General features: G+C 47.0%; 1 protein-coding gene across 1 annotated transcript in view; it reads right to left on the reverse strand.

Moving 5' to 3' along the window:
- The window catches only part of Dis3 (exosome complex exonuclease RRP44-like protein Dis3), a 37,814-nt gene that overhangs the window by 1,314 nt on the left and 11,840 nt on the right, over window positions 1-24,660 (reverse strand). The window contains exons 13-21 of the mRNA XM_077662498.1: window positions 23,975-24,059; window positions 19,071-19,198; window positions 17,626-17,712; window positions 16,496-16,652; window positions 15,422-15,642; window positions 12,435-12,525; window positions 12,264-12,341; window positions 11,819-11,959; window positions 11,563-11,685 (exon numbers count right to left, since the gene is read on the reverse strand). Of these exons, the coding sequence (XP_077518624.1) occupies window positions 11,563-11,685; window positions 11,819-11,959; window positions 12,264-12,341; window positions 12,435-12,525; window positions 15,422-15,642; window positions 16,496-16,652; window positions 17,626-17,712; window positions 19,071-19,198; window positions 23,975-24,059 (1,111 nt within the window). The remainder of the gene's footprint in view (window positions 1-11,562; window positions 11,686-11,818; window positions 11,960-12,263; window positions 12,342-12,434; window positions 12,526-15,421; window positions 15,643-16,495; window positions 16,653-17,625; window positions 17,713-19,070; window positions 19,199-23,974; window positions 24,060-24,660) is intronic.

Below are 24,660 nucleotides of genomic sequence, written 5' to 3' on the forward strand. Positions count from 1 at the left end.
TTCACTCCTACCTTCCTACATTCCCTTACAGCACAGTTCAGGGGTCGACCGAGATATGTGAGCCAGTTACTGCGTTATTTCCTTCCCTCAAAAAAAAAAAAAACTGGTTGTCCGGGACAGGAAATGGCACAGTGTCTGTCTAACATGTCGGCCGACACCTGAACCGTGCAGTAAGGGAAGGAAGGGTTAACGGAGGGAATGAGAGAGGAAAGGAAGGTGCCGTAGTGGAGAGCTCCGGAGTAATTTCGACCACCTGGGGATCTTTAACGTGGGCTGACATCGCACAGAACACGGGAGGTTTAGCGTCCCGCCTCCATCGAAACGCGGCCGCCGCGGTCGGAAAACAATTTTTCTGCACCCGCCGCGGTGGCTTAGTGGTTAGGGCGCTCGGCTACTGATCCGAAGTTCCCGGACTCGAACCCGACCGCGGCGGCTGCGTTTCGACGGAGGCGAAACGCTAAGGCGCCCGTGTGCTGTGCGATGTCAGTGCACTTAATGATCCCCAGGTGGTCGAAATTATTCTGCAGCCCTCCACTACGGCACCTCTTTCTTCCTTTTCTCTTTCGCTCCCTCCTTTATCCCTTCCCTTACGGTGCGGTTCAGGTGTCCGCCGATATGTGAGACAGATACTGCGTCATTTCCTTTCCTCAAAGACCAATTTTCAACCAATTTTCAATTTTTCTGCTGCTGCCGCGTTCTCGGCTGCCCCTCTCGGCTGAGCACCGGGTCGGAGGCCGCAGAGACGACGGGAGCGCCGAGCGATAAAACGCAATAGGTAAACAGACGTTGTCATTCTTTCCAATCATCAGGGAGGAATAATTTTTTGAAAATTTCGAGCAAGCAAGCTCCCCACGATCAACATTGCAGTTAGGGAAGGAACGGATGGTTTTGATGAGGAGAGAAACTTAATTTGGCGGGAGCTAGGGCCTCGTGAGGAGCGCTTCCTCCAAAAGAGCCCCGTTAATTGCCCGCCAAGTCCGAATAAAGCCAAATACGACAGGAAAAATGAGAACGACGTGGAATAAAGAGGAAGCAATATGAAGACTTTACACGTGTACGTGTATACACCTGTAAAGTTGTCACACTATATGACGTATGATGTCACCCGCTAGGACGGCAGGGGGTGGGTGATAACTGGGCTTAGCGCCCATAGCAATACATGGAAGGAAAAGTTTTCAATGCAGTTTCCTGATTTCACAGTGCACCTGTGATGTGGTCCCTTCGTTAAAAATAACCAAGTTCATATTTGGAAAGTATGAAGGGTCATTTCTAATAGGGCGTATTTTTAAACCACCGCGATAAGTGCGCGTGGGGGTGATTCCCGGCTGGAGGTACGGAACGGGAGCGCCGCCCATTGAAACACATGCAAGCCAAACTTTCTGAAATATTTTTTTCCCAGTGTATAGATGGAGGCGGCTATTTGTTAACAGTGGGCAGCTGTCACGGTTAAAAAAAATCGTTAATCAAGCGTGCACAGTTCCTATATATACGCGTGGTTCAGACCTCCACGAGAGATCCAACCCTGTTTGGCGCGGTTCTGACCCCTGCAGTCAGCCGTGATAGGCAGCCACGTTGAAATGAAATTGGTTTCTGGGGAAAGGAAATGGCGCACTATCTGGCCCCATATTGGCCTTCATCCAGAACTCCGGAGTTCATGAATCTTTACTCAGCTTCCATACGGCAGAGGGCATACTTCGCCACTACGAGCATTTCAAGTCCTGTAGTCCAGTCACTAATCAGTGCATTTGCCACTTTCAACACACGCGCCGAAATTCCAGCTCACACGGCGACTTTGCCCTCAACTGCAATGCAGCCAGCCAACAGCGCGTCACTCAGGGATCGCTATCTTATACCGCGGGCAGCCCTCGTCTTCGGCATAGACTCTACGTCTGCGCCGCTGTAGCTGTGCTTTGTTTCCTGGTGCGCTATAGCAGTATTCTTCACTCACTGCGTCTATCGAAGGCCTGCACCTTACAGAGGGAGAGGACAGGCCTCCTCTCCGTACCAACGCTCACCCTCTCTCGACAGAGATCTGTCTGGTCGGGAGGCGACATGGAATGAACACTCCGTCCAAAGTTCTCATGAGGAGAGAACCGACGTTTCGGGTCCGACTTGGCACATTCTTCAGGGGTGACTGGATGGGGACAGGAGAAGTGCTTTTAAACCTTCGTCCAGTCACCCCTGGAGAAGGCGCCAAGTCGGACCCGACACGTCGGTTCTCTCCTCATGAGAACTTTGGACGGAGTGTTCTTTTCTTTCTAAGAAGCAGTGCAGCATGCACCTGGGCGCGAATCAGGAAGAGACGAACGCAGAACTTGTTCCGGTCCTGCCCAGCCCGGATAGGAAGTTCGGGGGCACTCGCCTAACGTACTGCCCACACCTTATGGGACATTTCGGCTACACATTGCGAGCTGGACGTCGCTCGCGTCCCTTCAGCGCCCGCTAACGAGGCCCAAACACAAAACGCCGACTGTGGAAAGTAGGAGATGCCTCCGGGCAGTGAAGGTACTGAAGCAAGCCTTCGAGGTTGTGTCCTCGCATATCGGTTTCACCGCACTGCAGGCCCCCCATGAGCCTGTAAATACTACGAATTTAGAAGAGAAAAAATCGGCGAAGCGATTTCACAAATATTTTTAGCGAGTAAGCGGTCCTCGCTCTGCTCTTCGGTCTGTCGAAACATGGTAGCCCGCTTACTTACAGGCACACTTATTTTACAGTCCTTTTATCAGTCCGAAGATGGTATCTGCCGGTGCATGGAGCCGTGTTTGTTTGATGGAAGCGCAGTATTCGCCCCGCTCCGCTGCGCATTTTGTCTGGTTCGCCAGTCGCCAAGGCCTTGTCGAAGGCGCCGAGACGACATGCCACGTGTATCGTCGCGGGCGTTGCATGCGCGGGACATGTTTGCTCGGCCGACTTGGCCGTGCAAGAAAACAGAGGCCGCGTATCTCGCTGCACCAGATAACGGGGCACAAACAAGGCGCCTAACGCAGCCGCTGATTAATCCGCGGCGGTAACAACGCAGGGGCGGCCGTCCCGAGATGCAACGCGAACACGTGGCGGCAGAGACGTATAAACGACGCATCGAAGGCGACATTTGTGCCCCTTTTTTAGACGCAACTGTGTACACTGCTGATTCGCAGCTTCTTCTGGGGGTGTGCAACTATTAGCAGCGATTTCTTTGTTTCAAACGAAGGCGGGCGGGCGGAGCAATTTCAAGCGGTGTTTGATGCTAGCGACTGAAAGGAACCGGAACGATATATGTGACACGTTTGTTCGTTTTGTTTGGTCTATGTTGTTTAACGTCCCGAAGTGACTCAGGCTATGAGGGACGCCGTAGTGGAGGGCTCCGGATAATTTCGACCACCTGGGGTCCTTTAACGTGCACTGACAACGCACAGCACACGGACCTCTACAGCATTTCGCCTCGATCGAAATGCGACCGCCGTGGCCGGGATCGAACCCGCGTCTTTCGGGTCAGCAGCCGAACGCCGTATCCACCGAGTCATCGCGGCGTCTGATCGTCCCGCAATACTTTGAAAACCACCTTAGCCCTCTCAACAAATAGTTTCAACAAAGCATATGCATCTCGCTTAATATCACGCTCATTACTGCCACTGCACGCCACCTAGGCGGCGTGCAGTGGCAGTAATATAGGCGGCGTGCAGTGGCAGTAATATACTCTGCAGTTGCTATGCTAGCCTTGTTTACATGAACGCGACAGGCGAGTAGTGTCGGGCGATAGTTTTCTACTATTAACTAGAGGGAAAGCTGGCGGCGCTGCACCTCAGCCACCATGGACGCTCAAAGAATCATGAGTCGGTGAGCTACTTCGTGCGGGACAGTAGGATTTTTCTGGAACACAGTTTCGTTACTAAGATTTCCTATTCCGTCCATGGCGCGCCCCACACGCAGACGACTTTGGCGCGAACGTAGTGCGCAAAAGCCATAGTGACGAAAATGCAACAGCACACGACGCCAATAAAAGGTTTCTGTGTTCCGAAATGCCATTAAAAGAAACCTCTTAAAGTGTTTAAGCAACATTTTTTAAAACATGTTTATTTTTAAAAGTGCGCCTGTTAAGCACGAAATATTAGTTTTTTGTGGTGTGCAATGCTTGGCCGATAGGACAGCAATCCATCTTTTATTTTGGGCACGCTTTGCATTCACGTGCCTTGCTGCCTGTTTGTTGCAATTTATAGACAGGATATTGAATGTTAGGGCATTCTTAATTATCGAACAACGTTTATGATTTCATTATTTTCTGGCCACAAGTAGTGGTTCTGGTTCTGCAGTCGGTAGCTCTCCGTCCCATGATGCTCAGAGCGCCCATGGTGGCTGAGGTGGTCTCGAGGAAGCTCCATGCAAACTCCCATAGACGGGGCGCCATCTTTCCCTCTAGGCAATAGCACGAAACTCTATGTGCCGGCCAGAGCAAGGACAGCCCTACTCAACGACTGCGCGTTTATATAAACTCGGGCGCGACTGCGGCGAAGCCACGACTCCAGCAGAGCAGTGCAAGCGTGAAAATGCGGCGTCCGAGATCGTGCCACCGCCGCTGTGTCGGAGGCGCGACGACGCTACAGAACACGCTCCCATTTCTCCCGTCCCCTACCGCGTCTACATGCACTTCGCAGAACGTACACAGCGGGTCAGGCGAGTCAAACTACCTCTTGCAGGCGAATTAACTCACCGCGCCGCCAGCTTTACGCGATCTGATAGCGTCTACATGAACCCAACTGGCCTTAACGCGATAGGGTTAAAAAGCATGGTGTCGCAGAAAATCCGGCGTCGTCGTCGACGTCGTAGACCGTGGGCGAAAAATCCCCGGAAAATCCCCAGAGAAGCAACCTCGGAGGTAGGTGGGCCACCTAGGTCACGAAACCTTGCGGCGTCATCACAACGCGCCCACCGGATTGTGAGCTAACTGACCACCGTGACAGTTAAATCAATGACTGGTTGCGAGAGGTTGCTCGGAAAGAGCAACCTGGGTCGTACAGGGGCAAAACGCTTGCCTACAACACGTTCTAGGCGTGCTTCAGCTGAACGCGAGATTTCTAGCAATGACATTTGATTAAAAATGGTCTGGGTGTAAGCATGTGCAGTTAAACTCATAAGGTTTCATCGTCATTTTTTGCCTTCCTGGTCGCAGTGGCTCTGGAAGCTGCGGAACACACAGTTCGGTCGTTCTAGACGTGTTTTACCCTCCGTACAAGCCCCACCGGTGGCAGCACCTGCCATCGCAGGGCAGTGGCGCATCGCTTAGCCGCTGCACCACTGCGTCAGGAGTGGTATGAGGACTCCAAGGAGTATATGAATGTTAAGTAGAGAACGACCAATTCTGCATATATGGACAAAAACCCATTAAATCTATCGTGTCCCCTCCAATTTTTTTTACCCAACAGACAAACGACTTGACTCAGTCGGGCCGATGTATAAGCGGCATACGCCGCTTATATATAGTGTCCCCGATGCCAGGGTTCTCAGAAGCGGACAACCGCGAGAAGGTGAAGCTACGATACGGAAGAAATGTGTGCTTAATTGTTCTGCCGTGTTTTTCAGCGTCACAGCCGGGTATTCGTTTATATGGGCAACAGGCTTTAGATAGGCGCGAAAAGTCGATAAAAGTCGGTACAATCTGCCTTTGTTTGTCCAGCAACGAAATACGGCATACTATACTGCTGAGAAAATTGCATAAACGAAAAGGGCTCCGCGATCAATGTTTGGAAGCAAATGGCGGTGGAGCCCAGCCTCAGGGATCCGTATCTAAAACTGGGTCTTGATGCACCGCCGTTGGCGCGTAAAGATAGCCGCAGGTGGCGACACTTGTACTTGATTTTCTGACCTTTTCCATTCTATAAAAGCTCCGTTTTCAGTTAGAGTAGCCTTTTTGTCGATAGAATGGTGTAATCTGTCCCTACAGGCCATCTTTAATTTTTCCTCAGTGTTCCTTTGAGTGACAGCTCATGCTACTTCATTCTCTTGATTATGCATCGCCCCGTTTGCCTTATAGGTTTTCAGAGCGCAAGCACTTCTAGCCGCACTGCCCCGGTTTGAGCGGTGTTCGTTTATGTGAAGCCTCTGAGTAGCAAGTGTAACTGGGTCACGGGTCACTGGACAGCTCAATCACGCTGCGTGTGTGGAGTCTACGTGCAAATTGAGGCAGTTATGCGCTTTTCCTTTTCTCAAAACCTCCGCTGATCCCCGTTGCGGTGGTCCCCACTTAAGGAGAGTTATAGGGCTGTGCATTCCCATTAATTTATCTCCCCTACCCCCCCGGAGGAGCGTCCTGTCAGCTGCGCGAGAGGTTGCTCGGGAAGAGCAATATGGGTTGAACAATCCCTACCGGTGGCTGTGGTAGAAACGGCCACCTGCCAGGGCAGTGGCGCATCTCTTAAAAGGACTATGCAATAAATTAACTGAGATTACGTAAAGCAGACGAGAGATAGGCATTCGATCACTCGTCACCCCAGTGCAATAATTTTTGAGCTAGCATCGCTAACAGCGAAGATACAGACGATTAAAAATTACGCTCCTCCTCTCCCCCCCTCAACTCGTACACGAGGAGCACCGGAAAAAAATAAAGAGAACAGCTCTGGGACTGGGCCCCGCCCATGAATACGTCATCCGCTGACGTTTATTTTGCAACTTCCGGTTGTCGCTCCTAGCCCCCCAGCAGCAGCGTCGGCGGTGTGGCAGCATCTCCCCGGTCTCTTCTCCTTCATGGATTGCGGCGTGCGTCGGGTTTCTTTGTTTGTCATCTGTGGTAATTAGCAGTAATAAACCAGGACCTCGAGGTGCGACTGCTCACTTTTACGGCCGCGATGGGCATCGAGCCTTATGCGTGCGCACAAAGAGCCGTGCGAGTGGTTCCGGAACTCCCGACAGAAGGAGGCGGCAGAGGAAAATTGAAACCATATGCGCGAAGGCAATGCCCTGCTGGCTCGCGCTTGCCCGAGAAGGTCGCACGGCGGCACGAGCAGACGATTTTCACGGCTACCGGAAGTGTGCCCGTGACGTCGTGGCTGCCGTGGCTCCAGCGAATGAGAGCGTGTGGTGGCCTGGCGACGTCATGGTACAGTGACGTCTTTGTTCCACGATTTTAGTTTCAAAATCGGTCACTACGAGTACACCAATAGGCCCGCGAATTTTGAAAAACACGAATTTTAAAAGTTCATAATAAATTAACGGCTCAGTTCTGAAGACTCATACTTGGTGTGAATGCTTCTTAGCATCATTTCTAAGCATTGAAAACATTTACAAGTGACTTTTTATTCGTTGCATAGTCCCTTTAACTGCTGCGCTGGTAGCAGTGGTATGAGGACTCGCTGCTATCTATGACCGCTAAGTAAAGAATGAATAATTCTGCATATATCGGCATTAATCTGCTACAGATATCAGGTGACACCCTTAAGGCAGAGCTTAGCTGCCCCCCCCCCTCCCCATTTAAGAATGGACACATGCTTTCGCACTCTACTCGGTTTAAACACGGTAAACCCCTCCCAATTTTTTTTCATTCCTCACGTGACCTGTACTGACTTTCGACGTCATAGCCATAGCTCGGCTGTTGAAACCGAAACAGGTGAGAAAAGAAATTATACTAATTATTTGGCGGTCGCACGCAAATATCACGAGGTGATCCACATATACAAACGTTTCAAGCACCATTATGAAGAACAAAAAACGCAACCAAAAATTTGGTGTGCATACTCCTTGAAGAAAAAAAAAACGTACACGCTTGCTCTTGCCACGTTCGTGACTTAAGAAGTATAAACTAAACGCAGTGATTTTTTTTATTTTCCCTTCCGTTGGCTACAGACCAGCACCATGTTTACAAGCAGCCGGTTCGGGATAAAAGCTGGGATTACGGGCCATAGCAATGTACATGAAAAAGTTTTCAAGCAAGTTTTCAGATTTTATATTGCACCTATGATGATGTCACCCTTTTAGCGGTACGTGTAAGTATGAAATGTCACTTCAAAGGCAATTTATTTTTAAAACACCGCGACACGTGTGCATGGGAGTCCGCCCCCCCCCCCCCCCCCCCCCCCCCCCCCTCGCCCCCACCGATACAGGGCGGGAGCCCGACCCAGTAGAAACACATGCAGGCAAAACTTCCAAAAATATTTTTCTCACTTGGAGTACCCATGGAGGCAGCTGTTTATTAACTGTTGGCGAATACATTGAAGGAGAGTGTGGTAAAGTATGTACGTCATTTCGAAGCCACCTTTTTAAAATGCCACAGTAAATGCGTGTTGTGAAGCCGGACATACCCCCAAAAGGCGCTCTTGCCCACTGGGTGTTTCTCCGAATCCGCGCAATCTTCTCGTGAGTCGATAATACTGGCCGCTTGCGCTACATTTCTCGCACTGTAATGCTTGTTCAAACTAGACAGCCCTAGATAGCATTACATTGAAGACAGCCTCTTAAACGCAAGCAAGCGAAGAAATGAACATGCACTATGGGAGAGAAGACGAACCTCGGTGCTGCTAGACCAGATGCCGTGTTTACAAACATAGAACTCCACCTATGTTTGTAAACACGGCATTGGTCTAGCAGCACCGGTGTCTACTACTGTGCACAGTTCATTTATCGTGCTGTTTAAGGGCTGTCTTCAATGTAAACCTATCTAGGGTGTCTAGCTTGAACAGCATTACTAGCGAGAAAATGTAGCGCCAGCGGCGTCTTATCCGACTCCACGAGAAGATTGCGCGGTTCGGTGAAACACCCAGTGGATAGATAGCCTTTTGGGGGGTATGTAGAGGTTCAAAACACATTTGTTGTGCCGCTTTAAAAAGATAGCTCAGATAACGTAGCATACTTTGTCACGCTGTTCTTCACTGTGTGTTAACTGTTAACGAACAACCGCCTCCAAGGCTACTCAGTGAAACGAGAAAAATATTTCAGAAAGTTTTGCCACCATGTGCTTCTATGGGTAGTGCTCCCGGTCTGTAGCAGCACGGGTGACTCCCACGCGCACATGTCGCGGTGTTTAAAAAAAATACATAGCATCTGAAATTACCTTTCATACTTTCGTGTTCAGTTCTAGGATGTACTTTATGAAAGAACAGCCTCCTTGGTTCACTGTGAAATCAGAAAACTACTTTGAACTCTTTGGTTTACATGTATTCCTACGGGGCGTAGTATTTGCCCCAGTCAGCCCACCCGACGAATACAGCGGCACCCATCTAATTTACGTCACAGATCGGACCAGAGAACGAGCTAACAGTGCCTTAGCTGTTACATGTAGCATGACGTGCACATGACGTGCCCATGACGTGCACAGGCGCCGACCAAACACAAAACGACCTTGCGCACAGAGATGTACCAACAGCGTCGTGAATTTAGCCCTAGCTTCACTGCCTCTTGCCGCACAACATTCAATTGCAATGTGACCCCGCCACGGCCAAGACCCGGACAAAGATGCTTGCCACTTTTGCCGAGTTTTTGGCACGGAGCCTGATCGAACAGAAACCAGTATTCCGTTCAATCAGTGTTCACTGGTGCAGTGCAATTACAATCAAACTGTCGGAGCCACATAGAGAAAGCTGCATCGAAGTGCCTTACAGCCACACGCAAGTTGGCAGCATCTAGTATTTGGAAAAACTACTGTCCCCCATTGTTGCCTGCCGTGGTGACCAGGATTACGGCGCTCAGGGTCACTAGCTGACGCTAGTCGACCCGGCTTTACATTAAGGCAAGGTTGTCAGTTATCACCGTAGCTGCCTATAATTCATATAATAAATATTGAAATAAAGATACAAGAAAGTAATCTAGGATAACTTCTGGAGACACTCTAGGGTTTATTTTTGGCACGAATAAGTCGGGCTGGATGATGTTGAACAATACCACTAAGCAGATGCTTACAATACAAGGCCATCGATACCCATAGTAGTAGCAGAATACAAATATCTCGGGGTATGGGTAACAAGCATGAACAGACTGCTATAGAGAGAAAGGGTGAAGAGACGCCACAGTGATAAAGCACAGTGAACTACAGGGGTACGACAGGTATGAAGTAGTGAGAGGTATTTGGAAAGGAATGAAGCCCCAACTCGATGGACACATCCTAGGCGTACAGCGAGCGAGCGAAGCGCATCCACCTCCATGCTCCCTGTGCTGGTGTGTTACCCCTCTCGTTCCCCCTCTGGAGCCTCTGGAGCGGAAGGAATTTCGAGCGTGAAGAAAGGGGGTTTGGGGGGTGCTGAAAGGACAACTTCAACCGCGAAGAACAGTTCCAGGAACCTGAAAGAGCTTTGAGTCATGAAGAAAAGAGTCCCTGAGAGCCCAGCGGTCCTTATATTCTATATTATATCTATCCTTATATTACATTATATATATATTATGTATATTATATTATATCTATTATATCCCGGTCCCGCCTTTTTTTATAACTCAACGCGGTAGGTAGGAGGAGTCAACCAACGCGTCAGCCAGTCCCTTGGCGGCTTGCCGCTCTGCCATCGGCGGAGTGATACATAAATCAAAGAGTCCACGTGCATTTTTGTTTCCATGGGCCCGATTTTCGGCTATATTTTCAGTGACTGAAACTGCTTATTCACAAGAACCTAAAAAACAAAATAAAAGTGAAAGCAAAGCCGCCACTAGACTGGCTGAAAGGCACTGCACACATTGGTTGACTCCGCCAAAGGCAGGAACCGGGACGTTTAATCCGATTTAATTAGGGCAATAGGCCACACAGGACAATAATTCAAAGTTTCAAAGAATGCCCCGGAACATGTAGATAGAGTTCCCGCGGTAAAAAGACGAGTTCAGATTCCTCTTTAGTGCACCTTTAAGGCACATTGCACTGACTGCCTTTAAGACCTCACTGTATCTTCAAGACAAGATTGTAAAATGCATTATATATCTCAAATTTATAAACTACTTTATTCTGTTGCCCTATTATTCACAATCCTAGTGCAACTGTAATGATAAGGTTTTCGCTGGTACAAAAGCCCGATGAAATGTTTCCCATTAAGCTGTGACGGCCAAGGTTTAGAAATCAATCTCCACGATAGTCATAAACTATCAAATTTCAGTGGCAATGACTGTGACACCAGATGCAGCAAAGAAGTGCACTAACAGTCATTCATGACAAACCAGATGAACAATGCTGCAACAATGAAGTACTCTTTTAGATTAAAAGGCAGCTGCTATTAACTCCTTAGGGCCCAACCCACACAAATATATGGGTGCATAAAAAAATGAAATTGAACCGTAAGGTAAAAATGTGCGTGTTCTGGTACATCCCACACCTCTGTGAGGGTTTAGGAAATCAGCCTCTCAAGCTAGTTCGACAAAACGCCCAAAAAGGGGAAAAGGTGACTCTCATCGCTTCACCAACAAACGGGCGCATACTTGAAATTCCCTAGATGATGTTCAAGCGCATCTGTACACAAGGTGTGCATCGTTAACTTGTATCTGGCCATGTGAAGGAAATCGCTTTACATTCTATCATACCAAAGCCTAGGTTTTCTGTGACTTGGTGTATCTTCGACCACTGCTATGGTGACTCTATACACATGGCCGGGAGCACTCCACTGATAAAGATGAGGCACTTGCCTTGGGCTCCACTATTTTCACCACCACCTTTTGATGCTGTACATTGCGGCTGTCCACCGAGACCTGAACGACCAGCTGGTCAAACTGGCGCAATGTCACATCTCCAAATGACTGCGTGCATGCCTGTAACCAGGAGAAAGCACAGGTGTGAAAAAGGTTGAGTCGAGACTACGAACTTTTCATAAAAAATTGGAAATGCCTAACTAAATTTAGATACGTTATAAACACCAAACTCATGCACTGCATTGGCACTCACTTCTTCATCATACTTCCAACCCTCTTCTCTCAGGAACAAGGTTGTTTCTAAGCCAAAACGGGGCATTAAAACTTGCACAGCATTCTCACGAACAAAGAGCACATAGCCTTCTTCATCCACCACTTTGTCTTGGAAGAAAGCCTGCATGTAACAAAAGAACAAGTGAGCAGTCAGCAACACGAAATTTATCTTGGGTTACAAAAGAAAGCATTCCAGAAGAAAATTGCTTAGAAAGAAAATTTCATTATTCACCTTAATTTTTCAAATGTTGATGACATTAATATGCATGCATTTTAAATAGTCATTGGATAACAGTATGAATGAATACTACAACAAATACCAGAAAACAAATGCATACTAATTAATTAAAACCTCAAGGCACACGGTAAATTAGAGAGCAGAGTGTGAGGGAGAAAATTTTTGTGACATTAGGTAATGCAAGTACCTGGGTGTAAAGGGCCACAGATGCTCGACCAGCGTACTGAGCCATGTTGTGGCGGTAGTTGAGATTATTGCACAGCTCCTGCACAGTGAATGGCGAGAAATGCAAAAAGCCCAATTTGCACTTGTTGAGACACCATACACCTAGAAATAAGAGCTTGGTCCAGCCTCTTACCTGGCACTTCTCTTTGTGCACAAGCTCTGGGTATGTGCCTTCTGCCCCAACACAGACAGCAAGCAGTCGATGTACCATCAAGTCCGCATACCTGACAACAAATGCCTGACCTCAGTTAAGGACCACAAGAAGCCCTTCACAGTAATACGCTAAATGCTGCTGCAAGGCAGTCCCTACAGAAGATTGAGCACCTGGGGCAGGCATTTAAGGAGGGACCGGGGACAAATTGAAGTTAGCACAGATTGATGTACTGAGACTTTCTGAACACAAGTAAGCTACGTTTGGGGAAAGCAGCTCCTTTACAGTACACTACAGCAATGCTAGGCGAGACATCGAATAGAACAGAAAATGAAAGTATATGGTTTATGGTTCTATGTAACATCCCAAAGCAACTGAATCTATGAGGGATGCCATAGTGGAGGGCTCCGGATAATTTCGACTATCTGAGGTTCTTTAACGTGCACTGACATTGCACAGCACATGGGTCTCTAGCATTTCGCCTCTATCAAAATGTGACCACCGCAATCAAGATCGAACCCGCGTCTTCTGGGTCAGCAGCTGAGCACCATAACTACTGAGCCACCGTGGTGGCTTAAGAATCAAAGACCTGAACACTGGCTCGAAAAATCACACCGCTACCACAGTCAAAATGAATTATGCAAGAAAAATAAAGAAAAAGTAAACATGCAAAAATAAACAAGGCAAACCGACAAAAATCGATGTTGGACTGGGAAGAAAAATGATTCTGACTACTTTCTTAGCAATGCAAGTATATTTTGCTCCTGAATAAAGATTAAGAGTCATGCAAGGCTAAACTACTGGATTTCAAGAAGAACAGAAACGTGACCGAGTTAAGTATACTTCTCAGCACCGTTCAACAATTTCAAGAACATTCAAGTAAACTGTCAAACAACATCAAAAACGGTTACTGTATATGCTGCAGTTAATTCTGATCACTGGTAATTCATCACAATTCATAACATAAGACCGGGCTCGGCTGAGGAAAAGAGCACCTCAAATTCGCTAGAGGCACAAAGACACTTGAGCATGCTTGCTTGCACCAACATATATACTGCGTTCTTAAAAGCAAACATCTGTCAGCGAAAGGCCATCGCAACAGCGCGTGACAAATCAAAGCTGTCGTAGAGTGTCATTTGATGCATCAGACAAGCTAATGTGAGTCTGACAGTATTTATGTCCATGTTCCTGCATATCAACATAGCCACGAGCGTGTGGCAGTTCTTCTTGAGAAATAGGCAAACATTTTCCCACCCCTGCACTTCTAAGACTCAAAAAGGAAAATGCATTCAAGATGTGGAGTAGCTAAAGAAGAATCTGGCAGTAGCACTGAAGACTACCACTTTGTATTGGTTATACAGAAATGCCTTTAGCTATGAAAAAAAGTGTTGGGGGCAAGTGTACATCGCCTCAGGTGTTGTTCCTTACAGGACTATAGACACCTAATTTTATTGCATGTTTTCTTCTTTCAAATGATGCATTAGACATTGGAATACATGAATCACCACATCCGCTACAACCTCTAAATAATATATAATTGAATTTCTTCTCCAATGTCGTTGACCGAATGACGACTGTGACGATTAGTTGATGTTTAGGTCACGTTATCCACTAGAAAAACTGTAATATAATCGTGGATATGTAGTTTTAATTCACTCAACACTTAAGGCAACCAACCTGTTTCAAGACCTGAAAGGACGAAAAATGACGTGTCAGAAATTACATAGCCGAATGTTTATGCCTCACATTTCCCATCAACTACACATCACAGTCATCGTTCGGCTGATGAAATCGAGACCGAAACAGCTTCAAGAAGAAATTCAATTATAAATTATTTAGCGGTCGTAGACAAATACCATGTGGTGTTCCATGTATACCAATGTCTAATGCATCATTTGAAAGAAGAAAACACGCAAGCAAATATTTGGTGTCTATAGCCCTTTAAGGACAATTAAATTTTGGCAGCCAGCCCTGCACTAGTTTATGCCCGCATCACCCTATATCTGCACTGCTGTTTTCAAGCTAGCATTTATCACTTTATTTCTCAAAATACGAGCTTTTGTAGTTCCACCAATTGTGTACGATAGCATTAGCATACCGAGCACCAAGGACTATTGTGATCGAAAGAAACGCGAAAAATACAATGCCTGCACACTCCACTGTTCCATTTCTTTTCATCGCGCTTTTACCTGGGTGGTATGAAAAAGACGTTAGAGTCGTCCTGGAATGTATCATGACAACTCCAGTGTCCTTTCAATAATATTGAAGTAAAAGTGCGATGAAAAGAAATTCAGACAGCGGAGCATGTAGGCGCCGCATTGTTCGCGTTTCTTTCGATCGCGATAGTACATCTGCTGTGATAAGCTTATAGAATGTGTCTTTAGCATAGCTGTGTTTTATTGGTGCAGTGTGGAATTGGTATAGTACCTACTATATTTAGTTTAATGCTATATACATATTCTACGCTGCTTACAATGTGCTGGACTAATATTTTTTTGTTCATACTGCAAACCATAAACTTTTAACTGCAAGTGCACCTTCCTCACTTACTCTACAGCCCAAAATCCAGCAGCTGTGGAGCAAAAATGCACAAAAGGCCAGATAACACCATACTAAATAAAGAGATGGCAATGGATGTACATGCACAGACGGCACCTAGAAGCATGGAACAGAGATCTCCTGGTCTTCGTTTCTCTACAAGAGTGACAGTGAAATGAGCCACTGTGCACACTTACAACATGCTTTCAGATTCTGTATGCATTAACTTGTACCAACTCTGGCAGACCTGCCCCCATGTAATGCCACCATGCAGGTGGCATTCACACCTCTGTGATGCTGTGTCATGCCACCCCACAGAGTTAGTTACCACTTCCACAACACTCTCCCTCTGCACTGGATGCTCAGCATGTACAGTGCCTTACAAAGGCAAGTGACTGGGAATGCCCCCAGCTTCTGATGTTTTGCGTCACCTGCGAATAGGTGATGTGAAGTGTGTGTAGTAAGGCAGGGCGAGGCCGTAGTGGAAGAAGTCCTCGAGCGAGACGCAGCCGCTGCAGAAGTAGAGGGCCCGCGCCATGCACCGGGTGGCCACCATGCGCAACATCACGTTGAAGTAAGGACACTCTGGCATCACTGCCTTGTCCAGCGACTCTGCCAAGTGCAGTCCACTGTCCACCTTCATGTCAAAGCCCTGGAAAGAGGGATGCCTCCATCAGTGTCAATCCTGCTCAATTCAAGCAAATAACAGAAAGGACCTTAGCATGAATAAAAGCAGCAATGATTTTTATTCATAAGTGGCATCAAAACAAAGATGTACATGACAGTTTTAAAGTTGACTCGCAGCATTTGTTACACCTTTCACTGCACCTGTGGCTTGGAGATGTGACAAATGTGACAGGAAACAAATTGTAAATTGAGGTGTTTTATGCCCCGAAGCATCACATGGGCTATGAAAGACGCCGTAGTGGAGGGCTCCAGATTAATTTAGACCGCCTGGTGTTCTTTAACGCACGTTGACATTGCACAGCACACAAACATTTTTGCATGCCACCTCCATCAAAACAAGGCCACTGTGGCCGGCGGTGACAAAAAACAGTTTTCCAGCTCAGCTGTTAGTGGCTCACTCCAGGTGTGAGTGGTGGCAGTGTCTGCGTCAAGCACTGGCATAAAACATCACGTGACCAATGGAGCTCACGTGACCAATCACATGACGTGACGTCACAAGCAGTGAGAAGTCATCCGAGTGTGCTCCACACAGATATTGGTGGAACCTCTCCATTTGATTGCAAATCACAAAAGCATGCAAAAGCTGCCCTGCTGAAATGCATTAAAGAGAAAGCATAATTGTAGAGGTAAATTTTACATCAAGCTGCTTCCCAGCAAGGAGCAGCAACCTTTGTGCACCATAGATATTATGTAGTGGAAGAAGATAGCAGGTAGGTTGTCACAAAACCTTGGATTTCCTACAGGGACATGAACTCCTCAAATTTTCCGAATCCATATCTGAGCAGGCTAGGGAATGCTGTGAAGAAGAAGTGACTTGCCTTAGATAAGCCAGCCTTCACGAGGGGTTCCAAGTTAGCTGGTGCAGGTGACGGATGCCGTCTAAGCAAGGCACACTCCGAAAACTCCTGGAAGATGTGCTTCGCCACAGAGGCATTGGCAAGTAACATGAATTCCTCCACCATTGAATTCGTCTCCCTGGAAATTCAACCCCAACTAACTTTTCTGAAGTGCAATAACAGCACACTCAAGGTTTGATCGTACCGACAACTAATGAATACAAAAGGGGCAGTCAGCATCATTACCATGAAACTCATGTTCTGATGCAGGCTAACATAAAGTGACTCCGAAATACAAGCCCTCAACACTTACTCGTTAGGATGTCAGTGAATGGAAAGCATACAGCCTTTTACACACCTTTGGTCTAGTATTTTAGCTCGAAACAAATCTAACAACTGCTTTTTCTTTTTAATGACCCCATTCTGCATGCAGTAATCTTGATTCGGGGATGACAACATTGCTCACCAGAGACTGCACAGGATGCTTACAACTGAATGCCTGACTAATGGCATGGTCTTTGCACATTTTAAAACACCATAACAATGTCATGGTGGGTGCCTATAAGCCATTAAAAAATTGAGACACGGAGTCGGTAATGTGTAAGATATTGCAAATGCCATGTGACCAGTGCACATGCTGCATGAGCAATAATGAGCATATGCAGTTTGAAGCTCAGGAACAGACAGTAGAAGAATCCTAGAAAATAAATGTAAATCCAACACTGCTAGGAAGTTGCGCAAAACAATTCCCTTTCAGTGCAACCTAATTTATTTTGTTTGCTGACAGGAGCCATAGTTGTGTAAACCACACACACCTCCAAAGCTTGGCTAGCAACAGCAGGTACTGTTCAGGAGAAATGAAATGCAAATAGGGCAACTCAAAATCAAAGTGGCTCAATGCGCAAAAACCCAAAACTGCCTAACTGCTGTGGAGGAGATAAAGGCATGGCTTACTAAGAGTGGCAACGGCATCAAGCTCAAAACCAGATGCATTAGCATTTAGTGCACCTGAACTAAACTTTTTTCACTTCGTTGTTTGCATTTCATTTGTGCGTAACAGTACAATGCTGGGTTAGTGTTGTAGTGAGCTAGCAGCAGCAAACGTCACTCACAGCATTTGCTTCGTCTGAACATCAATGGGGTCATGTGTCTCGGAGTCCACATGGAACCTGACCTCTGTAGAGGCAAGTGTAAGGGCCCTGAAAGAAATGCGCAAGTATTGAAGGCATGTGATAAAATGGCTCTTGCATAACAGTGCACTAGCACATACTGTATGTTTACCTGGTTACAGCCCAAATCACATGGCGACAACAACAGATGGGATGCTTCATTTCACCCTACCTCCTCTCATGCTCTCACCCCACCTCTCCCCACATTGTTAACACCAGTGGCGTGCCCAAATCCACTCTTCCACAACCTGAGGGAATACCCTTCCCTACAGGCAGTCCCCTCCATCCCCCATCCAACTCATTCCTCCTAGGAGGCTGCTTTGTGGACTATTCAACCCACCGGCCAGAAATGGCTAGTGGACCGGGCCCTACGTGAAACTAACGCCTGTGGACTACTGGACCAGTAGGAGACCACCCAAGCAGCTTTTCTTTTGCCAAATAAAGTTGTTTCCATGCAACCAAATGACTGCAGCACAAAAGTGAGAAGGCAGAATTCACACGCAAGGAATAACGAAGTTTATCTGAGCAGATGAGGTTAAGATAGCCTCTGTGAAAACCTAGCTGTAAAAGCAAGTCCAACACATTTACTAGGCAGTATAAACATTGTAGACAAAAAAAATGGCAAGGCAGACGGAAATAAATGGAGTGATATGTTGAAGTTGCGCCCTCCACTTGCTTTGCATTCCTGTCCTACTCTCACGAAACGTAGAATTGTGAGCCTGCCTCAAAAACAGCAGTGTGTCATCTCTAGCACTCGTCGCCATGTGAGATAATATCAAGCTGTTTTCTCCTGGATTCACTTTCTACTGGTGATGATGGATTCCAAGGAAGCGAAAATACAGTCAGAGGCAAGACAGTGAGATAGGGAGAGGATATTTGCAAATTTGTTACATAAATGCTCTTACCAGTGCCCTCTGCCATCTACGAGCTCAATTTATGACATCTGCTTTCTTTTTTGTGCCACCCTATTTTTCTTAGCAATTAGCGTTTTTCCTAGATTACCCCTTTTATGTTATTTTGGCTTATGCCTGCAATGACCCATGGTTAGGTGCGAGCTTTCCCCCAACTTTATTTTTTACTTTTCGTTCTGGGATGGGGGTTTGACCTCAGCGGAGTGTTTCTGGCCATTGCTGGCATAGGACAGGGCTGATCGGAGAACAGTGGAAGAGGTTGCCCTGCAGTGCATGCAAAATGGTTGACAGTGAAAACAGTGACAACAAAGCTGATCTCACTGCAAGCATCAAGATCTCAATTCGTAGTACCCTGCCACATATCTGCCGACGTGGCTGCCCTGTAGCTGTACGGTCTACAGGTGGGCACACAACACTGACGCAAAGCTATTGCACATTCAAAAAGTGGCACTGTACAGCACACAGAGTGTCACTCACCCATTTGCAATTCGTTTTGCCTTGAGCAGCTTGGCAAGTCTGTTCAGGCCTCGCAACCCCAGTGTCAGGTCATCACTCTTAGATTTGTCATCAATGCGTGCTTGGGCCTCGGCATAAGTCAGTGCAGCCTGGTTTCAGGAATTGAAGAAGACATCACTGCACTGTGCGGGGTCACATGCCTTGAGAACACATTGCAAGAACCAAAGAGAAACAGACTCCAAATAATTAAACAAGACGTTAAGTACTACAGATGTGCAAATACCAAATGTTTGGTTACAAAGCGAATACGAATAATAAAAATTGGTTGCGAATTGAATCAGACATTTTCATACAATTCCGAATATTCTCGAATAATTTTTAATATCAGTACAGGTAGTTCACACTAAAGAACAGTGTTTTTCCGAATAACAGCTATGAAAAGAAGCAGAGATAAGCAAACAACTTTTGCCTTTCAAGAACATTCTTGCAGGCTAACTGGTCAATAGTTCCGCCGGACTGTTAGCGTCAACTGACAAGGACAACAGAAACGAAAGACATGGGACAAAGCACTTTGTCCAATCTCTTTCGTTTCTATGGTCCTTGTCATTCGGCACTAACAGTCCAGTGAAATTTTGTCTTCAGCCATAAACAGCATAATTTATATTGCTGCAAGACCTACCAGGCAGAGGGAATCGTGTAGTTGTACACCGTATACACTCGACTAAGGGCTGCGCTCGTGTAAGGGCCGCTCCCCAACTTGGCAGTCCAAATTTTGAAAAAAAAATATATATATATCGCCAGCAAACAGCAGCATCGTCGCATCTCGCGTACAGCGCATTTCGCGGGAGCCACCAGATGGCAATATCTCTCCTGCGGCTTCTTCACGTGGCGCTATCTGAGAGCTTCGGCCGTGCGGCACTATCTGAAAGATCTTGTCGCTTCTCTCGCCAGCGCCCCTGATCTTTTGTGCCGCCGTTCATTTTGACGACTGCCTATAGCACAACCGCTTGCGATGGAAAAGAAAAAAACGCTTAACCACGTACGAAGCTGTGTTCAAACTTCAAGTTGTCACATACGCCGAACTGAATGGAAAACGTGCAGCCAGCCGGAATTTCCATGTTGACGACAAGTGCGTGCGTGCGTCGCAGGTGCGACCAAAAGGAAGAGCTGGCCGCAACAAACAAGACTAGGAAAGCATTCCGCGGCAAGCCTTGAAAATTTCCAACACTTGAGAAGGAGCTCATGAAATACATCACGGGTATCAGGAAACATGGCTACGCGTTGTCAACCGAGATGCTCCGCGTCAAGGCCCTCGCAATAGCCCGCCACATGAACATCTCACCTACAGATTTCAAGGCAAGCGAGGGATGGCTTCGGAGATTTATGAAGCGACAAAAACTCAGCATCCGCCAGCCAACAACACTCTGCCAAAGACACTCTCACTAAGTACAATGACAAAGTGATCAAGTTTCACAGCTTTGTTAATGTGCGGCGAGCAGAGCCTGAGTACCACCTACACCTGATAGGAAACGCGGACCAAACGTCTGTTTGGTTCGATGCTCCTGAGAACACAACGGTCAGCCAAACTGGCGTGAAGAGCGTCCTTGTGTGCACAACCAGTGTCAAGCATCAGCATTGCACTGTAATTCTATCTGTCAGAGCGGCGGAAGGAAGCTCCCCCGTATACGTAGTGTTTAAGCAAAAGACGCTACCCAAGGAGAGCTTCTTGAATGGAATCATCGTCAGAGTGCAACAAAAGGGTTGGATGTCCAATGAACTAGTGGTGGACTGAGTGAAAACAGTGTGGCCTAATCGGCCAGGAGGCCTGCTGCGACGGAAGGCCCTGCCCGTATTGGACAGCTTTTGTGGCCACCTCACAGAGCGCATGAAGGCTCGTCTTGCAGAAGCTCGTACACATCTGGCAGTCATCCCTAGTGGTTTAACAAACATGCTGCAACCACTGGATGTGTCTATTAATAGGCCGTTTAAGGCAGAATTCAGACGCCAGTACTCTGAATGGATGGCAGCGGGCCACCACGAGAAAACGCCGACCAGACGACTAAGGAGGGCGTCACTTCAGCTGGTCTGCTCTTGGATTTTAAACACGTGGCGTGCGGTGTCCACGGACATTACTGTGAAGAGTTTTAAGGTCACTGAGATTTCCAATGCCATGGACGGCACTGAGGATGATTGGATACATGAACGTGCAGATGACCCGAGCAGCGGCGACGAGCCGAGCCCGAGCAGCGTTAGCGATGAAGACATCTAGCGAGGATGTCCGCAGCTAGACGCCAGATATCCCATCATTAGGTATATATGGCACGATTAAGAGGTTTTTCCATACATGGATCAAAAATTGAACAAAAATTTCACACTTCCGCGGAAGGGCCACACCCCATCAAAATCGTGGAAAAAAAGTGCGGCCCTTACACGAGTGTATGCAGTAATAGTATTAAACTGAATGCTGCCATGAAGCATTGTAAGGTGGCCAGACACCTGCTCACTGAGAGAGCGACATCAGTGGTCGTTTATTGGAGGGGCAAACCACAAGGCACTGATGGCAAAACGTAACAAGACGACTCATGAAATGGACACAAGAGAAGCAACCTGAGCTGCAACGCGGGTGGGATCATCCCTTCCACGTTCCCTCGCAATGCCTGCAGGCAAAGCGACGGTTATTGTGGAGTGCAGCCCCAAACGCAGCGTTCACGAGACACGTAGTCTGCTTAGCCCTCACGTACCGGTGTGAACGAACAGGATGCCCCATGATGGGCCCAAATGCTGTCGCGTACCGAAGGCGCGAAAATGAAGCCATGCTATCGAATGCCCAAGCTAGTGGGCCGTGCTGTACACAGTGCGGTTGCGCGGTGTGGATTCGAGTCCGATGTTTCTGTAGTATGATTTTTCTTGCCCTATGTGGTCTAGGACACATAGCCTATAGATACTAACCGACTAATATTGAGAACGATCAGAGCAATTGCCATGAAGCAACCTTAGCAGCCCATGCGGGCTGCAACTTCATTCATTCCGCTATCCTCCACCAATGGGCCGCTTCTGAAAATGTCATGTCTCTAATCTTAAACAACAGTGATCTTAAACAAGAAGATCACTGCCCCACAGTTTCAGCACCAGCCGTCGACTGTATCGTGGCATGACACAGTGACATGCAGCACTTTGTCTTCCGACCTGCGAGAGTCAGCGGCCACGCTGCAGTGGCTTTCGGGCTGTCAGCGCATTGATTTTTTGCAAGACCAAGTACTACAGAACAAGGGCTTTTACCACATGCTGGAAATCGATTCGATAATAAAAGAGCAAGTTAACTCATGTGGCAAATTGAAGATACTGCCGTTTGAAAATGTCGCGATGGTTTGCTTTGTGCAGGCGCTTGAACTACTTAAGTGGTACTCTTAAGAGGGAGAACGCATGCTCACTAGAATTAGGTCACTAAACTTAGAAGGAGCCACTTTCACAATTTGTACCCAGTAGTGTTAGTTTGTACAGAGTGCAGTGTCTATGTCAGCTTCACAAGGCAAGGATATGTGCAATGAAATCAACATCAAAACAGCAAAGGGACAGTGCAGTACCTAAGTGTAATAAGAGATTAATTATTCATTAACACGCATGCAAGCACAGCCATACAACTTCTGTGAACGTAGTATAGCTTTACTTTCTTGCTGTATGGCTGCTAATGAGTAATTACTCCCCTGCTACAAATGCACTCCAACTTGGGGAATTCCTCTAAACACTGGACCCCCCTAAACAATGTACCGAGAGGTGGCCAATGTGTCGGGCCACTTAGAAACACCCATGCATCCAAATACCGTATTTACGCGCATAATTTGTGCACTTTTATTCAGAAATTAGGGCTTGAAGGAGGAAGTGCGCAAATTACGCGGAGATTTCACGAGCGCGACTTAAAAAACTCCTCAAAGGTCATAACGCGCAGTAGAGGTATAGTGTATGTTGCTGCGTATACGTCAGCACCCGGACCCGCACCCCACACTGGCCGCCCCCCGAAAAAAAAGTTCACTTTAAATGAAAAGCGATTGTCGTCTATGGGCAAACTTTTGCGCACGCGGTTATTCTCGCTGACTTCGCCGCTTCGCACCGTGATAAGGCACTGACAAGCAGTTTGAAACTTGCCGTATAAATGTGATATCCCATCGCAAGACACGACTGAACAACCAAACACAAGCCGTCAGAGCCACCAAGAAAAGCGCAGCTGGCAGTCGAGTCACATGCATCAGCCAAACGAACAGCGGTGTTGGCTCTATCAGCTGCTGATACTCCCCGGAAGCGCTGCTGGCCGCTCCGAGTGGCGATGCCGCTGGTGCCGCCGTGATTGTAACAGCGGCCTCTGACACCACCATGAACGCCCAGTGCAAAAAAGATTAAAAATGCATTCCGAACAAACACGCGGAATAGCCGAATGCTACTGAGTAGAGCCATAGGGTAGAGCCCAAGTGCATGATGGCGGTCTAGCGCAGCGCGGCGCGTAAAATATGCGAGTAAAAAATGTTTTTTTGTAAACCCGGGTCATAAGTTAAGGGTACGCAAATTATGCGAAGGCGCAAATTATGCGCGTAAATAAGGTAATCAGGCAGGGCACACTGGAGCATGCATCAGTTCTATGACGAGCTAGGTCAAAGAAGTTCAGCAATAAGCGAGGCCAAAATCAAACAATCCTTTCTTTTTAAGTAAAAATAATAAAACTGGCATCAAATCATAAATATTTTATATGCACGTGATGGTTACATTTATTAAAACATGAAACAGCAATTATTTAAACACAAATAGCTCCAGCGCTGTTTGAATAGCAGACACTGGCTGTGAAACAAACTTTAGTTTCCCCTTGTTTCCCTTGTCAAAAGTTTGCATATTCTAAGAAAGAGTACAGAGCACACTCGGTACAACTGCAAGCTTACCCTGGACTTTATGATGGACTTGTGGAAGTCCGTAGAAGCAACTTCCCCTTCTGGTGTCATCTCCCAAACAACAGAAAAGGCCAGCCTGAGCGGACAGAAAAGGAATCCCTGTTTCTCCCATTCTAAGTGAATCAACCAAGCTTACGAAAATTTTAATAGAAAGCAGAATTGGCATGTTCCCAAATTAGCTTTTTCACAAGATTCAATCATTATTAAAGAGGACAGGGCAGTTTTCACAGTGAAAACGACTCTAGTCCCATTTCATTTTCTTTCTCGCTACAGCTACTTAAACATTAGCCCATATTTATTTTTCCTGAAGCCAGTGAAGAACCTGCACAAGATGTAACTGCACTATGTTCAGGCCTCTTCACTTTTTCCTGTGGAAAAGTGCAATGCCTACGTTCATAAATAACCAAAGATTTTCCAGAATGTACGCACGAGAGCACTGTGCTATAAGGAAATGAAACTCCATCTGTAGCACACAAGGGCGTACTACACAATGTGCTTCATAGCTCTCAAATTAACAACAATGCTTTTGGCAATGACTATCGTTTTACTTACTAAGTAGCAAATCAAAAGAGTGCGCATGACATGGTACAACAGTGTATGTAGTTACAACAGCACGCTGTAAGCATAAGTGGACATTGCGTTTGCACCAAGCCTCCTGTGCACCTTTCACGTGAAAG

Source organism: Amblyomma americanum, chromosome 4, assembly GCF_052857255.1.
Source record: "Amblyomma americanum isolate KBUSLIRL-KWMA chromosome 4, ASM5285725v1, whole genome shotgun sequence".
Lineage (NCBI taxonomy): Eukaryota > Metazoa > Arthropoda > Arachnida > Ixodida > Ixodidae > Amblyomma > Amblyomma americanum.